The sequence below is a fragment of the Pogoniulus pusillus genome, chromosome 27 (assembly GCF_015220805.1).
Source record: "Pogoniulus pusillus isolate bPogPus1 chromosome 27, bPogPus1.pri, whole genome shotgun sequence".
NCBI classification, from domain to species: Eukaryota; Metazoa; Chordata; class Aves; order Piciformes; family Lybiidae; genus Pogoniulus; species Pogoniulus pusillus.
The window spans coordinates 6,597,523-6,624,010 of NC_087290.1; the positions used below are offsets into that span (position 1 = coordinate 6,597,523).

The 26,488-nt window shown below is 50.1% G+C and overlaps 2 protein-coding genes across 17 annotated transcripts in view; both read right to left on the reverse strand.

Annotated features, from left to right (window-relative positions):
* Positions 1–252: 252 nt before the first annotated feature.
* Positions 253–10,451, reverse strand: NCF1 (neutrophil cytosolic factor 1). Its single transcript, XM_064165986.1, has 11 exons — positions 10,344–10,451; positions 9,821–9,901; positions 9,467–9,542; positions 7,652–7,817; positions 7,493–7,548; positions 7,069–7,191; positions 6,415–6,522; positions 5,529–5,646; positions 4,161–4,268; positions 1,521–1,663; positions 253–704 (listed from the first exon to the last, which is right to left on the reverse strand). Exons 1-11 carry the CDS (start codon positions 10,413–10,415, stop codon positions 586–588), a joined length of 1,170 nt encoding a protein of 389 aa, XP_064022056.1. The 5' UTR covers positions 10,416–10,451; the 3' UTR covers positions 253–585.
* A 6,001-nt stretch (positions 10,452–16,452) lies between these two features.
* Positions 16,453–26,488, reverse strand: part of GTF2I (general transcription factor IIi) — an 87,898-nt gene continuing 77,862 nt past the window's right edge. For all 16 annotated transcript variants that reach the window (XM_064166220.1, XM_064166222.1, XM_064166221.1 and 13 more), the window contains 5 exons: positions 26,160–26,188; positions 24,274–24,519; positions 22,537–22,608; positions 19,161–19,235; positions 16,453–17,100 (listed from right to left, as the gene is read on the reverse strand). In XM_064166220.1, the coding sequence (XP_064022290.1) occupies positions 19,177–19,235; positions 22,537–22,608; positions 24,274–24,519; positions 26,160–26,188 (406 nt within the window). In that variant the 3' untranslated portion in view covers positions 16,453–17,100; positions 19,161–19,176. The remainder of the gene's footprint in view (positions 17,101–19,160; positions 19,236–22,536; positions 22,609–24,273; positions 24,520–26,159; positions 26,189–26,488) is intronic.

Here is a 26,488-nt window from a genome sequence, read left to right on the forward strand (position 1 = left end):
ACCCAGCACCCTTCACACCTTGAGCCCTCATTTTCCACCAGAGGGAGCAAAGTCAGCCACTGTCCAGGAGGAAGGTGCCATCCTTTTGTCCCCCAACCCCATCTTCCTCCCCATTGGCATCTTTCACGAGAGTCCCTTGCCCAGTGCCCTGCCTTGGTGTGCATGGAAGAAAAGCCTTCCCTGCCAGCATGCTGCTCCCTGAGGTCTCCACTGGCCAGCTCTCTGTGCAGACATTGACATCTGTCTATAAAAAGTCTCTTCTTTATTAGTGAAAAACACAGAATCATTCAAAACACAAATAGGGGATGAAAGAATGTCCAGTGGTGAGGGGTCTGCAGGCACTGTGGAAGCCTCAGTACCCCAGAGCTGGTGGAGTGAGGCTGGGCTGTCCTCATGGCATCATTAAGACTTATTGGGCTCAGCAGCCTTGTGGATGAAGGTGAGTGCTGGGCTGCACTGATCCAGCCAGCAGCTCCCCAGGCTGTTCCCAGAGCCACCTGGATGCCCTTCTCTGGCTCTGAGCCGTGGCTGTGCAGGGGCTGGCAGAGATGAGCCATCAGCTGGCTGGAGTCGGGGGCTGAGGGGTCACAGGACCTTTCTCCGGGTGCTCTCGGTACAGCGGGTCAGGATGAGGTCTCTGCTGGGACGGGGAGGAACAGCAGGCTGAGCCTTGGGCTTGTCCTCCTCTTGCTCATTTTTCTCAACTGTGGGTGGAGCAGAGGTAGAGGTGAGTCAGAGAAGCTGAATGTTCAACAGCTTCCTCCGTAGCAACCAGCACAGCTCCTGCCTCTGCTCCTGTCTCTGCTGGTGTGATGGTCCTCCTGGCGGTCAGGGCAGTGGGATGAGCCCACCCATTCCTGGCTGGGAGCTCTACTCAGGAGGGAGACCCAGTGCTAGGTCTGTGCAAGGAGCTGCTCTCTGTTGTGAAGGACCTGCACAGGGATTACTGGATCTAAAGAATCCACCTCAAAAGCAGCCTCTTTCTTTATGCTTCACCTTCCTCGAGGTGCTCTGCTGGCAGCTAACGTGCATGGTGATGGCAACAGCAACAGCAGCACGGGGAAGGTTAGGGAAAGAATGGGTCTTGAGTGTCGGCTGACCTTTGCCTGGACCTACTGAGAGCAGAAATGCCACCATGTGCTGCTCCTTCCCTGTCAGACCAGAGGTAGGAGATATTGAAGACCCCCTGCTTGTGCATACTTTCCCCATAGCAGAAGTGTGGACAGGCAGTGTGTGACCTGCACATGTTGTGCTCCTGCATCATCTCCCACCTGTGACAGGGCAGAACCAGAGGCTGTGCTGCCCTGTAGGGTCAGCCCAACCTTGAGATGTGAAGTGCAGAGGGATTTGGAGAGAAGAAGAGCCATTTCCTCCTCTCCACCCAGACCTCAGAGAGACACAGGGATTCCCAGGCTTGTTTGCTTGCACCACAGCTCCAGCAGCCAGCGCTGGAAGGAATGGGCAGGACTTTTTGCAAGGGTCCAGCCCATGCCCAGGGCAAAGGCCTCGCTGGGACTTACTGATGACATTGGCCTTGTTCTGGAATCTCTCCTTCATGTTTCTCCTGCTCTGGATGTACTTCTTGCTGTTCCTCCTGTAGGTCTCCTGGCTGATCTGCTTCCGGCCTTGCTTGTGGATGCTCCTCACATTTCGGATGGTGGACCTGCAGTGAGTCAGAAACAAATCTGTCCATTTCTCTGCCAGCAGCTCTCACTCCACATGAAGATTTCCTCTCCGTTCTTCCTCTTCTACCCAAACATTTTGGATTTGCCCAGTGGGAGGCACCAGGTGGGTGCCAGCTCTCAAAGGCAGCCGTAGGTGGCACACAGTGCACACGCAGTGTCTGAGGAGGCAGCTGGAGAGGAGCTTTGGAAGCAAATACTGAAGGGTAAAGCATGAGCACAAGTCTGGAGAGTAATGATAAGGACAGCAAGATGGAGCAAAGAAAATGAGCACGAAGCTTTCCCCACAGCCCAAGAAAGCCCTGGAGCTGAACTTAGCTTTGCCTTCAGATGGATGGAGGGAGGGAAGGAGGCAGGGAAGGAGAGATGGAGGGAAGGAGAGAAGGAATGTGGGACATACACATATGGCATCTCTGCTGGCTGCAAACTAAGGTCCTGGTGTGGGGTTTTGCTTGGATCCTCAACACCCAAAGCTCAACTCCTTGGGCCAGGGGAGCAGAGTGAGGTACATGTCAGTGTGCCCCTGGATATGCAGTGTTGGACTCGCAGCAGAGAAACTGCTGAGAGAAGTGAAAGGCCAGCAGCTGCCACAGGGAAACCCCCAGCATCAGGGACTGTCCCCAGGCAGGCAGGCTGAGGCCACTTCTTGGTCTGCACTATGAGGGCATGAACGAGGTGGTTTCTGACTTCCATCCCATGGCATCACCCTCCTGCTCCTCTCAAGGCAGCATGCTCACCTGCCTTCAGCCCTCCCTTGGTGTGAGCAGACTCTGCATTTCATAGAATCAACCAGGTTGGTTGCTCCTAGCTTGGTGTCATCTGCAAACTTACTGATGCTGGACTCAATCCCCCCATCCAGATCATCAATAAAGATGTTGAACAGGACTGGGCCCAGCACTGATCCCTGGGGCACACCACTAGTGACAGCTGCCAACTGGCTGTGGCACCATTCACCACCACTCTCTGGGCTCAGCCTTCCAGCCAGTTCTTGACCCATGTCAGAGTGAATCTGTCCAAGCCACAGAGTTCACCAGAGTTCTTGCCCACAACAGCAGATCACCACCTTTGCAACAGGGCTCACCTTGGCTGCCACCAACAGTGTCACAGCAACAACATCTACTATGGGGAGCAAGTCATTGTCCTTGAAATAGGTCACCTCAACCCCCCAAGGGAATCAGTAAGCATCACTGTGCTCGGATAGGTGGATTTGGGCCACCTGACACAGTTTGGCACTCAATCCATGCTCCAGCAGAGCTGGATTTGGAGAGATTTTCTATCAAGGCTGCAGTGTTTTCTTGTAGGGAATAAAAGGCAGCAGCAAACTCTGTTCCTAGCAGTGCTCTTTGCATGGGAGTTAATGAGTTGTTATTATTGCTTTTTATCTTTTTAATCAAAATAAAATCCCTTCCATTAGCTCGAATCCTCCCATCAGATTAGGCCATTTGGCAGCTCTGATTAGTCAAATCTCTCCTCGCTTCTCAAAGACTCAGTGGATGCACTTAGGAAATATGAAAAAGGACAGCTTGGAAATTAAATTTCATTACCCTGGGAAAGAAACTTTGCAGAGGGACAATGGCAAATATATCTGGCTGGAGGTTCTGCTGCAGCAAGGCTCATGCAGCCCTGCATCAGAATCATAGAATTATAGAATCGAGCAGATTGGAAGAGACCTCCAGGATCATCCAGTCCAACCTAGCACCCAGCCCTAGCCAGTCAACCAGACCATGGTACTAAGTGCCTCAGCCAGGCTTTTATTGAACACCTCCAGGGGTGGCAACTCCACCACCTCCCTGGGCAGCCCATTCCAATGCCAATCACTCTCTCTGACAACAACTTCCTCCTAACATCCAGCCTGGAGTTCCCCCAGCACAACTTGAGACTGTGTCCCCTTGTTCCATCACTGCTTGCCTGGCAGAAGAGCCCAACCCCACCTGGCTACAATCTCCCTTCGGTAGTTGCAGACAGCAATGAGCTCTGCCCTGAGCCTCGTCTTCTGCAGGCTGCACACCCCCAGCTCCCTCAGCCTCCCTTCACAGGGCTGTGCTCCAGGCCCCTCACCAGCTTTGGCGCCCTCCTGTGGACACTTTCCAGTACCTCAACATCTCTCTTGAATGGAGGAGCTCAGAACTGGACACAGCACTCAAGGTGTGGCCTGAGCAGTGCTGAGTCCAGGGGCAAAATAACCTCCCTTGTCCTGCTGGCCAGTGGCCACAAGAACCTCTTTGCAGTTCAATTGCATTTCACATTTGTACTGTGCTGGTTATTTCTTTGGTGCTCTACACTCCCTGTTTTAACTCTGTGCAGTGTTTTTCATGACTGTGTAAAGAACCTGGTTAAAAATAATTTGTATGAAATATATTAGCATAAAAAATAATGAATGCTATTAATTTTGATATAAACCCCACCCATACTACTGCTACATCTAAGAACAACTTCATTCTTCCCCACCTCCCCACCCCCCCCCAGGGCTGTTCCTACCTTCGTGGAGGAACACTCTGATTCCTCAGCTCACTCTTCACAGAGGTGTTTGACTCCCCAGCTTTCTGCAGGAACATGGAGGGGTAATAACCTGTGGTTTCATCCTTCCTGCAGTGCAACACAAAGCAACATCACTTGTAGCTGGGGCTCTGAAACCCCAGCCTTCTGACATTTGTCCCCAGACGGTGCTGGCTGGGTTGTTTTCTCAGGCTGCTTGCAGCAAGGAAGGGCTTTTACTGTCCCCCTGCTTTGTGGCTCTCCCTGAAAGTGTGGCTTGAGTCCTGCAAAGCAAATAGGTAGCAGACGGAGCAGTGGCTCACAGCTGTCAGGGTCTCACCAACTCATATTATCTGCCCTAAGGGTTTCACTGGGCTCCTGGAGCATTGCTCAGGCCCTTCTGCCACACAGGCTGCTGCTGAATGCTCAATAAAAATTCCTTGCCCCCTGGCCCATCTTCCCCTCCAGCCCAGCACACCAGCAAACACCAGGAGATCATAGAATCATAGAATCAACCAGAATGGAAGAGACCTCTAAGCTCATCCAGTCCAACCTAACACCCAGCCCTGTCCACTCAACTAGACCATGGCACTAAGTGCCTCAGCCAGGCTTATCCTGAGCCCCTCCAGGACAGTGACTCCACCACCTCCCTGGGCAGCCCATTCCAATGGCAAATGCCACCTGCCTGGGCACAGGTTGGAACAGGAGGATCCCCAGGGCAGGCAGCCATGCCAGGTGCTGCTGTGAATGTGCTATCTGTGACTCTCCAGTGCACAGCTGCAGCTGGGGTTCCCCTTGGGAAAGCCCAAGTTTGCAGGGCAGGCCATGGCTGGGCTGGAAGCTAAGCTTCTGCAAAGCAAAATGTGCCAGACTACTTGGAGACAAAAGAACTGATACTTTTTGGTCTTCCATCTGCCTCCTTGGATATTTCTGAAGCCCCCAGATGAGGGAACATTCAGCATTTATCAAGGCCACAGGATACAGGAGTGGCCCTGCAAAAGGAAGTGCTGGGCAGTGGCACCAAATGGCCCCAGTGCAGGGGGCAGCTGGCTCTGCCTCCACCCTGCTTGCTTGCTTTTATAGAACCTCAGAGTGGTTTGGGTTGGAAGGGACCTGAAAGCTCATCCAGTTCCAACCCCCTGCCATAGGCAAGGACACCTCCCACTAGAACAAGTCACTCAAGGCCTCATCCAACCTGGTCCTGAACACCTCCAGGGAGGGAGCAGCCACAACCTCCACCTGTGCCAGTGTCTCACCACCCTCACTGGAAAGAACTTCTTCCTAACATCCAGTTTAAATCTCCCCTCTGCCAGTTTAAACCCATTCCTCCTTGTCCTGTCAGTACAAGGCTTTGCTCTTGGCTTGCCTCACCTGATGACCCACCAGCCATCGAGCAGCTTGTGGATGACTTCAATGAGATCCCCCTCCTTGAGGCTCAGCTCATCCTCCTCCACAGCTGTGTAGCTTTTCTGGACAAGGTACTGCTCACCTGCATGCAAAATCAGGGCAGAGGGTTGAGTACTACCACCCCAGGGATGAGGCTCAGCCTCCCCAGCTGCCAAGGAGAGGAGGCACCAGAGCATCTATCCTACATTTTGGGCAAGACCTGTGGTGCTTCAGGTCTCCAAGTTTGGATTCAGACTGCCCCCAGGCTTGTCAATGGCTCATCCCAGCGCCTCCAGGGCCTCTGCAGGGAGGAGAGTGCAAGCAGGGGAAGCACAGCTCTCTGCTGAAGAGCATCTTTAGAATGCAGGTGATTAAAAGAGGAAGAAGGAAGTGTTGTGCTAATAGAGTCTGTTGCAGTGTTTTGGAAACCACAAACACGAAGGCCAGAGAACAGTCAGGATGAGTCTAGAGGATCCTCCCTCTGCTCTGTGCAGTAAGGTCCTGCTGTCACAGCTGGGTGATGTGGGGGACTGACAAGGAGAGGGTGGAAGCCGAGTGCCAGGGAAAGCCTGTGCCATGCTCCTTTGCTTCCCAACAACCCAGCATCCACCTAGCTAGCTCAGGACAGCCACAGAATGAAGATGTGGACCTGAGATCAGCCAAAACAAGCATCTAATGCCAAGCTGTGTGTCATGGGAAGGTCCCGAGGTTGACACTCAGGCATTGAACCATAAGATTCATCCCTCCTGACAGCTCCTCCAGCAGCATCTCCCTGTCCAATGGTCTTGCTCGTTGTGGACTTCCAGGCTGGGGCCTTGCAATGAGCCATGCCAGAGAGGAGCTGCAGCACTCAGGTACCTCAGCATTTTACCTGCATAGTTCGGCTCCTGCTCCTCAGACTCATCAGGACCATCCATCGGCTCCAGATAGGCAGCTGGCACCCAGCCCCGTTTATCCTTCAACTGGCAAAACCACCAGCCTGCAAGGAAAGCAGCCATGGGCAGAGGCTGTTGTGGTGGCACTGTGGAAGCACCAGCACAGGGTCTGCCCCGGCCAGGGTAGCTGCAGGCACCCACGTAGGCTGGATGGAAGGGAGAACATCAGGACCAGGCTGTCTCTCTTCAGATGGTGCAAGCAGGGAGCTCGGCCAGCTCATCCTGTTTCCTCCTGGGCAGGAAGCCTCACAGGCTGAGGCACACGAGGAGGTTGCAGAGTTTTTCAGGATTGCCCCACACCCGTTCTGGCCAAAGTCAACCATCATGTGGCTCCACGTGGGTCTGAAACTTGTCCCAGGGGAGTGGGAAGTGCCAAGAGGTTCAGTGCTGCTGGTTGCCCTTGCTCTGAGCCTCTCCTTTCCATCAGGAGAGCCTGATAGAGCCACCTGCTCTTTGAGCCCTGCACCAGCACAGCTAACTCTCATGCTGTGTTTGAATGCAAACTGCCAGGGCAGTTCCCATCCTTGCTGAAACAGGGGGGCCAGGAGGGATCTGGCCCCCAGAGGCTCTCTGGAGGGGTGCACACCTACCGCTCTCACTCTTCTCCACCACATCCACCATGTCCCCAGCCTGTAGAGCCATCTCAGACGTGGAGCTCTTCTGGTAGTCCGCGATGGCTCGGTAGGTTTGCAGGACGATGGGCCCCGTGATATCTGCGTGGGAGAAGGGAGACACGGTCCCAACCCAGCCCCCACCACTCCATCCCTACTCCAGGCAGGCCAGGGCACTCCTAGCACGTCCCAGAGTGCTCACCCAGCCTCTTCTGGTCCCAAACCAGCTGGATCCCAGGACAGAGACTCATTCCCCACAAGGCTGTGGTTTTCTCCCAGGTGCAGCTCTGGCACAGAGTCCCTGCTCTCGGTCAGGGCAGCTGCTGTGGCACAGCTGCCCCTGTCCCCACCCCTGCCCCTGCTGGGCTTTGTTGCTGAGGGCAGTCCCTTGCACCCCTCTTACCGGTGAGGCTTTTCTTGGCATCCTTGGGCAGGATGAAGACCTCAGGCTTCCTGATCCTAGAAGGTCAGAGCAAAGGCGTCTCAGTGCCAGCCGTTTCTGCGGGTGCCCCCGGGCTGGCTGCTGGCAGCGGCGGGGCCGCGGGCGGGCGGCTGGACTCACTGGCTGTCGGTGAGGGGGTTCATGTCGTCGTGGCGCACCCTGAAGAAGCTGACCACGTGCTGGCACCGGGAGATCTTGTGGGGCAGGTTGACCAAGGCGTAGCAGTACTCGGCCAGCGTGCCCTGCCTGCTCTCGGTCGAGCGCTGCCCGTCAAACCACTTTGGGGCTAGGGGAGAGGGGAAGGGACTCACAGTCAGCAGACAGGCAGCCCTATTTCAACACCTTTCCTCAGCAGGTCGCTCTGAACCTCAAAAACAAGTGGGCTTGGCCCCAGGGTGCTGCATGGTGCCCACAAGGCAAAGCTGTCAGAGAGTGTGGTGCCATCTTTTCCATCACTGCTCCAGCCCCAGCCCTGGCAGACACACAGGGGGGCATGTATGGTGCTGACAAAGCTGGGGAGAAGTTGGCTGCAGGGCCATGGCTGTTTGGCCATGGGTTCCTTGTTCTGGCAGGCTGTCTGGGGAGGTGAGTGTGGTGCAGTGCCCAGCCTGAGTGCCACGGGCAGCACGGGGGAGAGATGTGTGCAGCAGGACTTGATCTCCACAGCCCATCGAACCTTGCACGGCTCCTGCAAACTCTGCCTCAGTTACAGGAGACCTCCCACATCCACGCTCAGAGTAAGCTCGGCTGCTGGGCTGCAAATGCAGCAGCTGCACTGGGGCACAAGGAGGGGCTATGGGGACCAGCCTGTGGCCAGAGGAGATGCGCACATCGCTCTGTCCCATGCTGCAGCCGCTCTTGGCTCAGGGGCTCCAGAATGCCCCTGGCAGCCTCAGCTTTCAGCGCTGTTGATCCCCATGTGAATGTGCAGCTGGTGACAGCCCCGCACCCCCTGCAGCAGCCTGATGCCTGCCTTGTCCCCAGTGCTTTCAGTTCCCCAAACAGGACCAGCACCACTTCCAGCAGCCCCAGCACGACGGTGCATAAGGGGGTCCTGGCACAGCAGGGTTAGTCCAGCCCTGAGGGAGGAACCCCAGAATTGGCACCCACACTGCTGCCTGGTGAAGGTTTAGTGCTCCTCAAGGGATGTTGACCACCACCTGCAGCTTTTTCTCATGCTCATTCCTGCCTCCTTTAAAGCAGGAAATCCAAGCAAAAGGGGAATTTTGCTGACTTGCACCTTGCTTGGGAACAAACTGTCAGTTGTTTGGAGCAGGAGTTAATTCCCTGTCATTGAGGACATATTGCAACTCTTCCTCTTACAAAACATCTATGTTGCCATAAGGGCACTAAAACCAAACCTGATGATGGTGTCCCCAAAGAGGGCTCAGACCTCCCTAAAGCCAGACTGTTGGCACCATCCAGGACTCACAGCTGATACTGTGGGATGTGCCTCTGGGGTGCCCAGTTGCTGGGGAGGAAAGACAGGGTCCGTGGGGCTGGTGAGTGTTGGGAGAAGCTGCTGCAGCTGCTCAGACCTGTCTGGAATTTGGGGAGGAAAGACAGGGTCCGTGGGGCTGGTGAGTGTTGGGAGAAGCTGCTGCAGCTGCTCAGACCTGTCTGGAATTTGGGGAGGAAAGACAGGGTCCGTGGGGCTGGTGAGTGTTGGGAGAAGCTGCTGCAGCTGCTCAGACCTGTCTGGAATTTGGGGAGGAAAGACAGGGTCTGTGGGGCTGGTGAGTGTTGGGAGAAGCTGCTGCAGCTGCTCAGACCTTTCTGGAGTTTGGGTTTCAAGCCCAGTGAACAGGAACAGAAAATGCACCAAGCACCTGTGTCAGAAGCAGCCTGCAGAGCTCAGCCTGCAGAGCTCAGCCTGCTGGGGAATTTCCCAACCAGCCACAGTTTCTGTTTCACCCCCCAGCACCTGCCCCTCACCTGGCAAGTGTGGGATGATCCTCTTCTCCATGCTGATGTCCCCAGATTCAATGGGGAACATCTCCTTCAGCGCTTTCTGTGGAGCAGAGCCAGGCAGGACAGTGAGGATGGTGGAATCCCAAAGTGGTTTGGGTTAGAGGGGACCTCTAAAGCTCACCCAGTCCAACCCCACTGCAGGCAGCAGGGAGATTTGCAACTAGAGCAGGTTGCTCAGAGCCCCAAGCGACCTGACCTGGAATGCTTCCAGGGATGAGACATCTCCCACCTCTCTGGGCAGCCTGGGTTGGCTGCCCTCAGTGCATGCCTGCCCTTCCTTCTCGTCTAACTCTCCCCTTCTTCAGTTTGAAAACTCACATGGAATTCGTATATCTCCGTGAACCGGCGGTAGATGAGCTTTTCTGAGAGGTCATTCCACTTCACCAGGAACATGTAGACCTGAGGGACAAAGCAGAGGTGCTGCATCTGGACCCCACACCTCCCTGCATCCAAAGCCCTCAGGCAGCCCCACAGGTGTTTCAGTTAAATTTGTCTTCTTCTTGCACTACCTCAACATGAGTAGCTCTGCCCAGGCAGCAAGCTTGGCACTCAGGAAGCTCAGCAGGCATGGAAAAGGGACAGAAACATCCAGACAGGTAGGAATCAAGGGGGGCAAAGCTCTAAGCCTGGGAAATAACCAATGATTTGCAGTGGCAGTGCTCAAAATCTTGTGTCTTCAGAACATTTTAACCTCTGGCTGCCTCCAGCTCATGACACCAAGCCATGACCACCACCCCAATCCCCCCCACATGGATCCTTAGTCCCTCAGTCATGTTTATCTAAAGAAATTTGCTGTCCAGTCCTCCCTGCTCAGCATGTCCCAGGGTCATGATGTACTCACATAGTGCTGGCTGGGGAAGAACCTTTTCTCGTAGCCCAGCAGCTCGATGTGCCGGATGAAGGCATCCTCCATAGCTGCTCCCAGCCGTGGTGCCCTGGCTGGGCCCTGCTCCTGCCCCTGCCCCTGCCCCTGCCCCTGCCCCTGCCCCTGCCCCTGCCCCGGCGTCTCGGCAGCCTCTGCTCTCCCCTCTGTCTCCCACGGCCTCGCTCTGCTGCTAAAAGCCCAGGGAAGAGGAAGTCCTGCTGCAGGCACACCCCCAATTTTGCACTGCTGTGGTTTGTATTGAGTCCCTGCTTCCCCTGGGGAGTCTCCAGTGACTTCAAGGCTGGGAGGAGGTGGGGAGAAGGAGGCCTTGATGATGCCCTGGAGGCACCTTTGAAATCAGAGGACAGTGAAGGTCCAGGTCAGCTGCCCCAAGTGGCCCCTGTGACCCCCGACACTGGCCCATGGCAGCACTCATTCTGCAGAGGGTCAAGAGCAGGCAAGTCCTAGGCAATGGCAATGTGGTTGGCAATGGCAACCTGAGGAGTCTTTATCCTCTCAAGTAGAGCTGGATGGGTTCAGTAAGACACATAACACACTGCCCAGCACCATCCTCTGCATCGATGAGAGACTATCCCATGCTCCCAGGGCAGGTGGGGAGGCTGGGGACATGGCACAGGCAGTGCATGTAAAAACCCCTGCCCTTGCCTCGCTGTTTCCTTTCAGTCACTTAAAGCTTCCCCAAAATCTGCCACCAAAAGGCTCCCTTGAGCAGCCCCCATGGACCTGAGCCAGTCCCAGCACTGCAGCTCTGCTCTCTGCCTTCCCTGGGCACTGGGCTGCCCAGGAGCACTGGTCACAGGGAACCCCAGCAATGGGGAGACCCCAGGATGGGCTGCAGATGGATCCCTGCCTCACTCTAGGAGAGCATGAGGGTCCCAAGCAAAGCCCTCTGAAGTAGCACCAGCATCCTCTTCCTCCTCCTCACCCAGCCCTGAGCAGAAGGGCTGGGAGGGCTGCATGGATCAGTCCCACTCTACTCACAGGCAAAGAAGCACTCAGGAGCACTTTCACTGCCAGCAAATGCACTCTCAATGACGGAAGGAGCCAGTACTGGGACATGCTCTCCACTGGATGCTGAGGAAGAGCCCAGCTCCAGCCAGTTGTCCAGCACTGAGCCCTCAGTCCTGTCACCAAGTCCCTCTGCCACACACCCCCCATGAGCCCATGGTCAGAGGCAGCTGGTGTCCCTGGCAGGCCAACAGCTCCTGTCAGCTGGTTGTCAGAGCAAGCCCAGAGCCACCCTCCACCAGATGAGGGTGAGGCAGCAGCTGTGTCCCTGTTGCTGGCAGGCAGCATCCCCAAACCACCAGCATGGCAGAGATGGGTTCTTTCCATTGACCATCAACACTAAGCCATGGCACAGCATCAGCCTCTGATGCCCTCGTGAGCTGTAAAGACAAAAGCTTGCTCTGGCCACATGAAATAAAATCAAATACTAACCATAGCTTTCCTCTGAATCTCAAGAATGGCACTTTGCAGCTGCTGAGATTTGCCACTTAAACATGGGGACTTCCCAGGGTGGATGGCAAAATGACACAAATGATACGTTAAAAATGTCCCCCCAGGCCTGTTTGGGTTCTGTTCTGTCAGAGGTCAGGTTCATAGATCCACAGAATCACAGGCTCACAGGGCTTGGAAGGGACCCAAGGAGATCATCCAGTCCCACCCCCCTGCCTGAGCAGGACAATCCTATCTAGCACAGATCACAGAGGAACACATCCAGACAGGCCCTGAAAGGCTCCAGAGAAGGAGACTCCACAACCTCTCTGGGGAGCCTGTGCCTGTGCTCTGGGACCCTCACAGTAAAGAAGTTCCCCCTTGTGTTGAGGTGGAACCTCCTGTGCTGCTACTTACACCCACTGCTCCTTGTCCTATCACGGGGAGCAGTGAGCAGAGCCTGTCCCCCTCCTCCAGCCCTCAGGTGTTTGTAAACATGTATTAAATTCCCCTCTCTGTCTTCTCCAGACTAAGCAGCCCCAGGTCCCTCAGCCTCTGCTCAGCCGGCAGTGCTCCAGTCCCATCATTATCCTCGTAGCCCTCTGCTGGAGCCTCTCCAGCACATCCCTGTCCCTCTTCAACAGGGGAGCCCAAAACTGAACACAGTATTCAAGATGAGGTCTCAGCAGGACAGAGGGGAAGGAGAACCTCCCTTGATCTGCTGGACTCACTCTTCCTAACACACCCCAGGATCCCATTTGCCTTCTTGGCCACAAGGGCACATTGCTGTGCCATGGGTAACTTGTGAGCCACCAGGATGCCCTGGTTTGGGCTGGAAGGGACCTTAAAGATCATTCAGTTCCAACTCTGCCACGGGCAGGGACACCTCCCACTAGCCCAGGCTGCTGAAGGCCTTATCCAACCTCGCCTTGAACACCTCCATGGAGGAGGCACCCATGACCTCCCTGGGCAACCTGTTCAGTCTTCCCACCCTCACTGTAAAGAACTTCTTCCTAATCTCCAGTCTAAATCTCCCCTCCTCAAGCATCAATCCCTCCCCACTCATCCCATCTCTGCATCTTATGCAACCCACTGCAGACTAATTGCATCATTGCACTTGTCTGTACACAACTGAAAGCTGCTTCCCAGAGCATTACTGGAAACCTCCACATTCAATTTCTTCCTGTTTCCTCAGGACTTCCTCATCCTGCAAGGAGAGAAATGAGAGGGAGCTTGGTGATGGGGTGAGCTCACAGTGAGACACAGCCCGTGGCTCGGTGCCACCCACTGCTCCCTGCTTCCACCAGCTGTCCCCATGTGCCACAAGCCATCATTTCAGAAGGCCACTGGGGGAGGAGTAACAACTCATCTGAGAAGCAAGAGGAGTTCATGGAGCTCACGACTGGATTCATGTTTTGGGAAATGAGGCTGGCATCTGAATGCAGGACCTGACTCTTGAGAGACGGAGACCTTCCACTGGAGAACTCCAGGTGGGATGATGGCAGCTGCATTTTGCAGCAATGCTCCCCTGCTTTGGAGTGAGAAGCAGCAGGTACAGGACTTCAGGTGACAGATTTCCATCAAGGTTGCTGAAGATGAAGTGCTGGAGGTTGAGTTTCTTAGGTGAATGGAAATGTCCTCTTCCCTGTAGTGCTGCAGCCAAAAGCAGTACCAGAAGCTGTTGGAAATCAGCAGCTGCAGAAAGGAATGCCACCCTCACTTTGCTCCAAATGTTACTCTGATTGTTTGATAGGTTTAAATTTAAGCTTAATTCACAACCCAGAGCCAAGGGAGGTCTGGCTTGCATCGCTGCATGTGAACTGAACTGAGTGCTCCACGAGCTGCTGCAGAAGGACCAGGACCAGTCTGCCCTCTTCCATAGCATTCCCTCACTGACAGGACAGATATGGAAAGACACACAAGAGAAAGGGCTCAAGTTTTCTAAGTGAAGAACTTCAAATCCCAAGGGAAAACCACTGGCCAGCTGCTGCACAACAGAGGTGCTAGACCTCATATGACATCTGCTGGTTACCACTGCAAGAAATACCACAGTGCTGAACCCCAGGCTCCACCATGGACACCCTGGAGCTTACAGAATATGGATCCAAAATTCCTAATGACAAGAAAGAAGCCAACCCAAGGCACAGGATGGGCCACTGAAGCTCAACAAAACCTGGGCAATACATATTTGCCTGTTGCTTCATCAACAGAAGGCATCTCTGCTGGATCAAAAACCATTCAGAGCTCTGGTAAGAGGCTGTGATTTTATTTATTGACTTGTTTGTGAGTACAGCTAAGGGGTTTTAGAGCATTGCCACTCCATACCCAAAGAGTGACACACCTCTCATGTACTCCTTGCTTGGAAAGGAGATTTTCATACATGGTCAACATCTAAAACTCTGACACCCAGTAGGACTCACTTTATCTCTCTATATATATATATATATACATATATATATAAAAACTTTTAAAATATAAAATGGGTATTTGGAAGGTGCAACAAATCCTGGTGTAATCATTTTGGCAGCTTAACTGGACAGTCTTGAGACCAAAAAAAGACTTCAGTGTTGCTCAACTTGACACATCCACCAGCACTGGTGTGAGCCCAGCAGCAGGACAGACACAACACAGGCAGGCCCTGTGACTGCCAGCATTGCATAAGGACTCCAGTCCTTCCAGTAAACCTCTGCATCAGTTTTCACTTCTTTTTTTTTCTCAGCTCCTGCACACGTAGCTGCAGGATGTCCCCACTCTGCTGTCACATACATGACAAGGCAGAAGCCTGCAATTACTCATTCCACAGTTCTGCCTCACACTCCTGGCCTGGATCAGGAGCAGTGTGGCCAGCAGGACAGGAGGTTATTCTGCCCCTGGACTCAGCACTGCTCAGGCCACACCTTGAGTGCTGCGTCCAGTTCTGGGCTCCTCAATTCAAGAGAGATGTTGAAGTACTGGAAAGTGTCCACAGGAGGGCGACAAAGCTGGAGAGGGGCCTGGGGCACAGCCCTGTGAGGAGAGGCTGAGGGAGCTGGGGGTGTGCAGCCTGCAGAAGAGGAGGCTCAGGGCAGAGCTCATTGCTGTCTACAACTACCTGAAGGGAGGCTGTAGCCAGGTGGGGTTGGGCTCTGCTGCCAGGCAAGCAGCAACAGAACAAGGGGACACAGTCTCAGGTTGTGGTGGGAGAGGTCTAGTCTGGATGTTAGGAGGAAGTTGTTGGCAGAGAGAGTGATTGGCATTGGAATGGGCTGCCCAGGGAGGTGGTGGAGTCACCATCCCTGGAGGTGTTCAATAAAAGCCTGGCTGAGGCACTTAGTGCCATGGTCTGGTTGATTGGAGAGGGCTGGGTGCTAGGTTGGACTGGCTGATGTTGGAGGTCTCTTCCAACCTGGTTGATTCTGTGATTCTATGGATGGAGCCCTAAAAGATCCATCAGTGATATCTATCTATCTATCTTTATCTTTGCTGGGCAGTAAGTGCTTCCTAAAGATAGCTGCCAGGGAAGAAGTATTGGACCATCCTCCAGCTTTTCAAAAGGGGAAGCTGAGAGCCCAGCAGAAACCCCCAGGGAAAGTCGCATGAGCTCATTTCCCCATTCTAAACATTTCTAGCACTGCCGCTGCCTTGACAGCAACCTCTTCACTGACAGCCTTAACTGAGCCTGTCTCAGCAGAGAAATGCCTCAATGGTTACAATATGGCACAGCACCCATACCGCTGAGCACCAAGAGCTTGGCCACCAGGCTGCTCCCCAGGGGACTGGGACAGGGGCTGCTTGCCGAGGAGCGATGGTAGCGCTGCATCAGCCCCCTCTGGCAGCTCCCAGCTGGAGAACTGGACGACTGGGATGAGCATTCCCAAAATGACTCAGGGTGGAGCTATCCCTGCTCCTACTGACACTGGCAGCACGAGGTGCCAATATTTAAGTGGGAACACCTAGACCTGCAAGGAACAATTGTGAAAACACAAGCCCACGTCCTATAGCTCCCCCCTGCCTCCAGCTGATGGAGCGTGTGCTGCTCTGAACTCATCTGCTGAACTTCAGGCTGCTCCTAAGGAACAGACACTGCAACCAACTGAATTTAAGGCTTTTCCTTGAATTACAACCACCTCAGTCACCCAGAGCTGGATTTCTGTCCAAAAGCCACAACTGGAAATTGCTTCCTTCAGTGGCTTGTTCTACCTGCCTAGGGAATGACTGCTAGCACTTGGTTTGGGGTAAAAGACAGAAACCACCAGAAAGGTCTTCATTTCTTAACAGGGAATAAGGTTTAGCACTCTGCATAACGCAGCCATGCCAATAAAAGAGAAACCTTCCCAACCACCTGCAGCTTTTCTATAGAGATTATCACACCCAGACCTCTGCATCTCTTATGGTTTGTGAAACAACAAACAAATGCATACAGGAGTCTCTGAAATTATATGGGGCTTAACCAGGACTATGAGAGGCTTGACTTTGGACCTGATAGGACTTACCAGCAATATGCTCTTACCAGATGAACAGCAGGGAATCCCCCACAGCCTTCAGGACAAAAGCTCTCACTCAGGTCCATGCAAATTTTGCCTATGTTAGGATGGGTCTGGTCTTGCAGTGCTATGTAAACCATGTGATAAGCTGACAGGACACTTACTAGTTGGAACCAAGTGTTAAAAGGGCTTTATTTAAACAGCTTCCTGAGCCACACTCTGAAACCACTCCCAGACCATCTCATTAATGCATACTAATGGTCAAGTGAAGCAGTTTATCTTTTATTTATGGAAAAAAACCCCTGTGATAGGTGTCATAGGAAAACAAAAACTGAGTTCAAATATACAGACAGTACTGCCCAACCAATCGTTAAAAAGAGTTAAAAGCAAAAAATCAACAACTCCACTGTTTGGGTTATTTGTTTGTTTGTTTAAACTCAACTTCTAGCAGGAATTTTGTTTTCAGTATGAAAGTTGAGGTGCATCCAGGTGTAGTGAAATCCAGCATTTTTTGGGGGGGGAAGGTGTGAGGGGGAGAGGGGAAAAGCAGACAAGCTCTGGTTAAGTCCATGTTGATTTTAATCCAGCATCGCTGCCTCACATTTAGAGTTTCTAAGGTATTCTGAGGTAAACCCCAGCCAGTTCAAATCCACATTCTCTGCTTTAAGTCAATTCACAGAACTGCTGAAAAAGTAGATATTTCTATCTAAAAGTACAAAACCAATTTGTATAGAAGGTATTTCTCTTATACAGTTATATTACACAGCTCAGGAGGGTCCTGGCAGGCTCTTCTCAGGACTGAAAGCTTCTGCCTAGACAAGAAACAAGACAAAAGGCAATTTAGTTTCACTGCAGCTCTGGATCTTATTAGAAATACAAGCAGTTTGTGTTGCCTTTATGAGTTCTTCAGGCCCAGATGCATACAGCATGCAGAAGCTGAATACTGCTCTGAGGAATGATGAGATTAAATGTGTGCTTCAGTAGTCTGCCTAAGAATTTTACCATAGAATGGCTTAGGTTGAAAGTGACCTCAGAGATCACCCACTCAAATTTCTCCACCACAGGCAAGGACTCCTCTCAATTGGACACAGCTGCTCAAAGGACTCCTCTCAACTGGACTCAGCTGCTCTTTGAGGCCTCATCCAAGCTGGCCTTGAACACCCCTAAGGAGGCATCCACAAGCCTTCCTGGATAGCCTATTCCAAAGTCTCACCACCTTTGTACTGAACAACTCCTTCCTGAGATCCAGTCTAAAGCTATTCTTCCTCAGTTTAATGCCATTCCCCCTTGTCCCATTGCTAAACACCCTAACTGAAACATCCTCTCCTGCCTCCCTGTAGCATCCCTTCAGGTACTGGAAAGCAGCTAGATCAAGTATTTGCTTTAGTACAAATTCAGTGGGTGGCTTAAAGCACCCAAGAGCCTGAAGCACTGCAGCACCACATTGTGCAGCCACTGCTCAGACAAAACTTGTATGACTTTAATGGACAAGTGAGAGGGATTCTTATACCTCCCCTGGGTCAAGTGCTTCCCAGAACAAATTAAAAGGGTGTTTTAGCATATTTTCTCCTGCCACATTCAGTTTAATTACAACTATTTCCGTAGCAAACCAGTTTATTAGGAAGACTGCTGCTGCACTCCCAGTTCTCAAGGCACAGACAGTTGGTATGCCAAATCAGTGCTGGATTTGTCCCTTCAGTCCCTCAACCTGATGCCAGCAGCAGCCTTCTGTGTACAAGGCTGTTTATACTGCACAAATGAGAGCCATGACCAAGGCTTTCTTAGTTTCCAAAAAGCTGGATGGGGCTAGAAGTGCTCCACAGGCTCCAGGCTTCTCCGGCCACTGCTTCAGGTGAGGGGCAAACCAAATTATCTCTCAGCTGCTCTGGCCAGCAGAATGAAAGAACCAGAGCTGACTTTCACTGGCTGCTGTCCATGCCCTCAGAACTGGCAGAGCACACAGGTATGTTCTTCTCTGGGGTGAATACCATGTCTTTTTCTTACTAAAGCTAAACAGGTTAAAGCTCAAGTACATTAAACACTTGCATCCAGCTTTGCATCAACCAAATCTAACTGCTGAAGTACTGCAAAGTCAAACTGCTGAAGTACTGAATGCTACAAAATGAGGAAAATATTTGGAGTGTTGTCAAAAAACTGAAACAAGAAACAAATACTTCAGAGCTGTGACAGCTTCAGATTGCCATTTTCTCTCAGTTTTGAAGCACAGAGACTCACAACCATGCAAGTCAGCTTTTTACCTGTGGTGATGTGATAGCAGCACTAGCACTGTCCTCCACCTCCATCAAAATATCATTTTTGGGAATGAGTGAAGTTAAAAAACAGCTTAAGAGAAAGTTCTGGACATTTTGCATTGTAAACTGAACTAAGCTCTTCATGCAAGCTCATGGAAAGGAATTTGGTTTGTCATCACAGCTCACAGTTTTATCAAGTGTCCCAAGCTCAGGCAACACTGCAGTACTGCTCGATTACCATCAGGAAATACACAGGTTTTACCAAGAATAACATTCCTTCACACAGCCAGCTCTTGGCAAACACTTAATTCCCTGAGCTTTCACTTACTGTGCTTCTCAGGTGTGTGATGGCCATCACCCATTTGTATTTACAGGCCACACTTTCCCCAGATTGCCTGCCTCTCCAAACTAAACTGTGCTTTGTGGGGCACTTGGGTAAGGCATTGAAAACAGCCTCCATGTTAATGGTGAGCACTGAGACTAAGAAAACAATTCACAAGTAAAGGACTGGCACCTTCTGGCATCCTGTCTTGTAGCTCAACTCTCTTCTCCCCACCCAAAAAGATAAAAATGTTATCCCTTGAAAGGTGCTGACTTCAAGAAACACTAAATTCTTTTACCTAGTATTGATGAGGTCTACCACGTTGGGTCTGGCTCTTTCTTTGCTTGAAAACTCTCTTTTGTTTCTGTATCATCTGTTGAAAAAGCATACCAATGTTGTCACTGCTGTGCTTAAATCTATGATTCTGAAATGTGGAAAGCATTAACTTATCCTTTGAAGCTATTAATGACAGATAATAACATATTCACAACAATCTGACTCTTAGGAAACTGCCAGGTTCACTTCAAGAGCAACCTGGGATCTCAGAGAACTCTGGTTTGTAAAGAGCAGAAATAAATGTTGGTGTTGGATGTGTATGAAACTTCAAAATCCTTCTTATGTAGCTGAAGTACTCCCTAGGCTGGACAGGTACTTAATCCAAAGGGAAACACCACATAATGAGTGTGAACATGTCAGGTAAATCACTGTTTTGGTCTGCATCCTGCTCTTCAGTCCTTCTCCCTCTTTTTCATCAAGAGATACTGGAAAGCATCCAGAGAAGGGCAACGAAGCTGGTGAGGGGCCTGGAGCACAGCCCTGTGAGGAGAGGCTGAGGAAGCTGGGGGTGTGCAGCCTGCAGAAGAGGAGGCTCAGGGCAGACCTCACTGCTGCCTGCAACTACCTGAAAGGAGGCTGTAGCCAGGTGGTCTTGGTCTCTTCTGCCAGGCAAACAGCAACAGAACAAGGGGATGCATGTTGGAAACCGTTTGGTGGAGCGCTATGGGAAGATGACTCTTTGTTCACCAATATGGTTAGATGGTCAAATCCACTTTATTTCCATGATGCAGTGACTTATATGCACTTCTAGCAAAAGGCGTGCTCCACCAAGATTGGTTACAGTCAGAGGGTCCAGAGTTACATGTAAGGTGTGCATAGGTTAACTTATCACAACATTCTAAGGGTCAGCCTCCATCACCACCCACTCCAGCCCCTTTGGTTATCTAGTCTCTGCCCACTGCAGCTGTGTGTGGGGTGCTCAGCTGTTTACAGCTCGATTTCCTGGGCTACCAGGGCTCCAAGGACATTCCCAGCACGGGTTGCTCATGTTTATCAATACTTGTGTGCTGTGCTAACAAGAATTTCTCCAACAGATGCAGTCTCAAGTTGTGCCAGGGCAGGTCTAGGCTGGATGTTAGGAGGAAGTTCTTTACAGAGAGAGTGATTGGCATTGGAATGGGCTGCTCAGGGAGGTGGTGGAGTCACCGTCCCTGGAGGTGTTCAATAAAAGCCTGGCTGAGGCACTTAGTGCCATGGTCTGGTTGACTGGAGAGGGCTGGGTGCTAGATTGGACTGGCTGATGTTGGAGGTCTCTTCCAATCTGGTGGAGTCTATGATTCCCTCCTCCAACACCTCATCAGGTATATCACATTGGGTGAAGCTTTTCCAGCACTCACAGGTAAGCTCACAACTTCAGAGATCTCAGGCATGAATGCTGCTTCACCTTTAAGCTGCTGTCTTCCAAAGCCAGTTAACAACTTGGGAACCTACTCGTGCTAAAGCCAAGCCTTCTGGGTTAGTGACTGGATCAGCATTCACTGCACAAACTCTTCACTGCACTATTCCTCACATTTTTGTCCATCTCTTCTCAAGACAGACTTCTGCCTTATTATATTCCACTCCATCCAAAGGAAATTTTGACCCTAGCTAATTTTTCTTCTTCAATGCACAACATCTCATAGGAAGACACCATAAAATCATAAAGGAAAAAAAAAAGAGGGAGGGAAATGTTATCTTGTTGGCTGAAGCATTCATCATCTTTTCCTAGAATTCTTTTCATTTCCAGACTTCATCACAAAAATCTTTGCTTTTTCTTTTTTTTTTCAACAGGGGCACTCAGAGGTAAATCAAAGAAATCTCCTGCCTGTGCAGCACAGCCTGTATGACCCCAAGCCTGAATTTGTTCTTTTTATAAATAGACAAGAAGATGTTGGAAAGAAATTGGTTTTCCACTGAAGTTGTTTGGGACTGGGGTAATACATCACTACATCATTTTATACCTTCCAGCCTAGCACTGACGTGATTTTGAGTTCTTTTAGCAATTGCATGCCTTTTCTCAAGATCACTTCTCTGGTTGCAGGGTCCAAATCCAGGTTTGGATGACAAACTCAAAACCATGCTTGTCTGTTTCTTCAAAACCATCACTCTGAAGGCCCACAGCTACAATTCTTCCACATGAAGGTGTTCAGGAATGGTTTCGCTCCACCGTCCAATCATTTCCATGATCCCACTTATTTTTAGTGTTATAAAAAAATCTGAAGCTCCAGCTTTGCATTAAGTGTGAGCCTGAAATCTGCAGCTCAGCTCTTCTGTGATTCTAAGGCTTGTCTTTTTTTTTGTCTTGGCTGCTGCAGCCAGACTGATCCACACTTGGAGTAAGACCTATGCATAACTCTTGGAGTGAACCTGTCACTGAGCTTCTAACAGTAGTTCTGGTTGAGCATCTTGGCTTGTCTGAAGAGTTCAGTCTCATGGCAGGGCAACTGAAGCACCAGAGACTGGAAAGGGCACTTCAGCTGAAAAGGATGCAGGAGAATGGGAGTGCTGAGACTTGTTGCTTTCTCTTTTGGGGGAACCTGAGCAGGGAATGAACTCAAGCTGAGAGTTCTCGGATCTCAAGTGCTGATGCACAGCAGCCTGTGTCCCAGTGCCATTTGCTACACTGCTGCCAAACTGCTACTGACACATCAGAGAATCCCTCTCAGAGTACCTGGCACAAAGGCAGCACCCCATTAAAATGCCACAGCACTTCAGAACCCCTGTGCCAGCCACTGTCACCCAGGGCCATGGTGACAAGCTGGGACTTCAGCTGAGGCAGCATTTACAAGCCCAGAGCACCCAGCAGATACCAGTTCTCAGGTCAATTCATTGTTTCTGAGCCTCAAAGACCATATGCAGAAGCACAGGAAGGGTAGAAGATCTACAGCCTCCTTGGTCTCACATGTGTCACTACCTAAAAAAATGCAACTCAGGGACAAGAGGAAAGCTGGATCTCTTTCAGAGCCCAAGTTCTGGAAGGACAACAGTACTTTCCCTCAACATGGTACATTCAGGCCAACATGGTGTTCAGATTTCCTGATGATGGCAACCACTTACTTGCATAAATTGTGAAACCTACATAGCTGAATGACTTGCTGCATGGCTCAGGATGTGAGCCACCACTCAAAGCCTATATATAGTGATGACTCACCAGGCAACAACAACGATTCAGAAAACTCCTTTGTGAAATTACTTGAATCATAACTTTAGCTGCAGGGTATTTTTCACATGATGCTGCATGATATTAACACAGATGAAAAGATATCCTGGGAACCAATAAAAGCCTCTTTGGTTTTGATTGACTGTCTGGTGTATACAAAAAAACCAAAACAGATAAAACTTTGTTCAAAGTTACTTACAGGTATTTGTTGGCTGTAACTGAAGACAAACACCTTCTACAGATGCTTCTGTTTGGCTTGGTTCAGCTTGCTCTGAGAAGAAAAAAAAAGTTAAATGAATATAAATATAAGGAGACTTTAGAGCAGCTTTCCAGTACCTGAAGGTTCCCCCTTGATAGGGGCCTACAAGAAAGCCAGGAAAGGGATTTTTACAAGGGCTTGTAGTGATAGGATAAGAGGGAATGGATTGAAGCTTGAGGAGGGCAGATTGAGACTGGAGATTCAGAAGAAATTCTTTACAGGGAAGGTGGTGGGACCCTGGAACAAGTTGGTCATGGAGGTGTTCAAGGCCAGACTAGATGAGGCCTTAAGCAACCTGGTCTAGTGGAAAGTGCCTCTCTGTCTATGGCAGGAGGGTTGGAATTGGATCTTTAAGGTCCCTTTCAGCCTAAACCATTCTATGAATCTGATAAGCTTCTTAGAAAAATGAGGGAAATGAAGTTTTCTCTGAGACAGCATCTATTTTTTTCTAGTAACACACAATTATCATTGCCTGAGATAAATCTGTGCAACTTTCTATAGAGTCTGCAGCAAAACATAAAAATACTCAAACATTTACTACATTGCACTACCTAAGCTGTTCTCTTCCAAGCACGGTTCAATGCAGCACACATATCACTGAGACCCAGCAGAACACAACGTGCTTTTGCGCAGAACAGTGTGAAACAGCTTTACTCAAGCTGCTCACACACAAGACTGTATTTTTAAAGAAAGAAAATACTTTTGGTTAGCATTGTCTTCAGTGGTGTGCCTTGGGGAAGAGTGCAGAAGAGAGGGCAAAAGTATGTTTTAACTCCATTATGATTTTCCATTATCTGTGTCGATGGATTGTGGATGGGCAGGTGATGGGAAAGCCATTGAACTGCAGACACTGTAGGGGTGAGTTAAGGACAGATGGACTACAGCAATCCAGTGACCATCAGCAGCTGTTTCTCCCCCTTCCACCATCTCCAAATGCAAACAGAGGAGCCAGTAGTTTCCTTTGTAATTATTTCCACCGTAAGCTGTCCCTTACTCTTAAAATGTTCACTGAGTGTTCCCTCTTTCTTTCCCACCTTCTCTGACTAACAGGCAATTGCAAAAGTCTTTCCCACATTGCACCAACTTGGGACAGACATTTTAAAAGGTCTGTGAGCATTCAGAAACTATACTGGGTCAAAAGGAAGTTGCTCAACTACGTTTACTTGAGCTATCCATAGCACAAAGCTAAATTCTCCATTCAGACTAATGTAGGTGTGTGCAGTCTAGACAGTCTAGCAGGGGTTAAAGAGCTGGGCAGAGATTCCATCAAGGTGCCACTGTATGTTCTTAAATGTTAACACAGGCAAGCTTTCCTTGGCTGAACATCTATCTGGTGCAGACACACATGTACTTTTGAGTAGGGATTATTAATAACTGGACACTGAATTGGCTTTATATATTGCCCCTTCTAATTCTTCTTTTCAGCTCGCCCATCATCTGTGAAAATCAAATCATGGAATATGCCAATGACACAGCCTGAAGGAAGCAATGGCTCTTTCTATTAATTCATTAATATTTAATAGCTATAAAAGTCATTGTCACACACCATCTCTAAAAATAAAATGAGCATCATGAGCAGTGCAGACTCAGGACATGACTACTAATATCATCTGCCACTAAGATCCAGAACTCCACAGCCTACCCGATCCTGCAAGGACATGCATCACACTGCCTCACCTTCTGGTACTGGTGGTGCTGCTTCTGGTGCTGATGGTACTGCTGGTGGTTCTGCTTTTGCTTCAACTTTTTCCATCAGCTCTGCTGCTTCTGGTGCTGGTGGTACTGCTTCTGGTGCTGGTGGTACCGCTTCTGGTGGTACTGCTTCTGGGGCTGGCGGTACCGCTTCTGGGGCTGCTTCTTCTGCTGGTGCTACTGGTGGTGCTGCTGGTGCTTCTGCTTCATCTTTAACTTCTTCCACTGGCTCTAAAATTAGACACAATCACTGTTTAATCTCACAGTTAAAACGATCCATGTGTAACACAAAGGCAACTTCACTTCTTGAATGTGCAGGTCCTGAAACCTGTTGCACAAACAGGTTACCAACATTTGTGATTGAGCTGCCCTTCAGTACTTTTATTACAGAAAAAAAACCATTCCTTAACTTGCCTGCAAGCTCCAAAAATTTCCTCTTAAGTTCCCACCTGTTCCTCCTCAGAAGAAAGCATCAGATGTATAAACAGTAGGCTTGCAGAGCAGTAAGCTCAGAGCCTTTCAATCATTCAGTTTGCTGGCTGTCAGTATCAGATTATTTGGATCATAATTAATACAAGGATACTGAATTAAGGTTCAGTAGCCAGCCTGCTCCTCCAGTGGTGGAAGATCAGCTACCTGTGTGGCTCTTACTCAGTGTATTAGCTGTCAGTACCATCCCATGTTGACAGAATCCTTCAGTAAAGCTTTCTCTTCTGATTCAGTTCTCTGGAAATGTTATTACACACTGATAAGCCTGGAAGGTTCCCTCCTGAAGTGAGACTTCTTTCCCACCTAATAAAGTGTGCCTAGGATTGGTGAGCAGGGCAGTGTGAGTTACTAAGCTGTAGTATCCTCCTGAGAAGGCTTCATACTTGCAGTTGATAGACCTCATCCTGTTACTGGAATATACTAGTGGCTGGATGCAAATGAATCAACTCTGGGTTGCTAAGGGTCAGGCTGGGTAAGGACAAATCAAGACACCAGGCTACACAGCCTTTGAATTTCCAATCTGACATTAGCTCAGAGATAATGTGGCACAAAGGCCACTGTAACTACAGTGCCCTGCAGTGTGCCTTTTCTCTTAAATAGGACCTAAAATAACAAGTCACAAGTATTTTAAGCAACTGAAAATACTAACATCATCTCCCTAATCAATTTCACTGACACAGTCATAGAATCACAAAATGGCTCAGGTTAGAAGGGACCTTAGAGATCACCTACTCCAACCTCCCATGCCATGGGCAGGGCTGCGTCTCAACTAGACTCAGCTGCTCAAGGCCTCATCCAACCTGGCAAGGAACACCCCCAGGGATGAGGCATCCACAACCTCCCTGGGCAGCCTATTGCAGAGTCTGACCACTCTTGTACTGAAGAACTTCTTCCTAAGATCCAGTCTAAACCTACTCTCCCTCAGCTCAAAACCATTCCCGTTTCAGGTAATTATATTCTGCCTCTCTAAACTGTTCCAGCTCTAGCAGAGAGCAGAAATCATCACTGGAACACAGTTGTGCAGCTACTGGGATCTTCATAATTAGTAACTGCTACTGGATGAATCTAAACCTGTATGTAAATCTGTCACTCAGTCAGGGTCCTAAATCTCTTTGGGCCTCTGCAGCTGAAAACCACACAATGAGTCTCTTCTCTTTCCAAAGTGAATGCTCATCTGATACTGTTCTCTACATTTATCACACTGCCCTCAGCTTAATTGCACCTGCATATTTAGTTGAGAAATCTTACTGAGAGTGACACAGATAGGAGTCAGACAAAGAACTTAACCACTGTGCAGCCTCTGCCTCTAAGCCAAAACACAGATAATGAATCTTGGTCCATTACAAAAGTACATTTGCCACCAGTGTCTCCCAAATACTTACGAGTGTTGTTCGCAAATCCTGGAATGGGCCTGTAGAGAAACAGATATATTTAATAAAGTAAGAGTTCACTGATTCCAAAGTGCACTGCAGGAGATGTCCCTCTGAAGGCTACCTCACCTAACCCTTGGTAACAGAATTCATGCAAAATGTGAACAGGAAATTGAACAAAACAGAAGTAGCTGTCACAGCAACTCTTGGGCACTATGGTTTATTTGACAGCATTCTGAAAAGTAACGTACACAGAAAGATCTAAATCCTTCCCTTGGTCACCACTGACAAGGGAGTCACTTCTTCAGAGCTCAGTTAAATGTATCAAGCAAGAGTCCTTT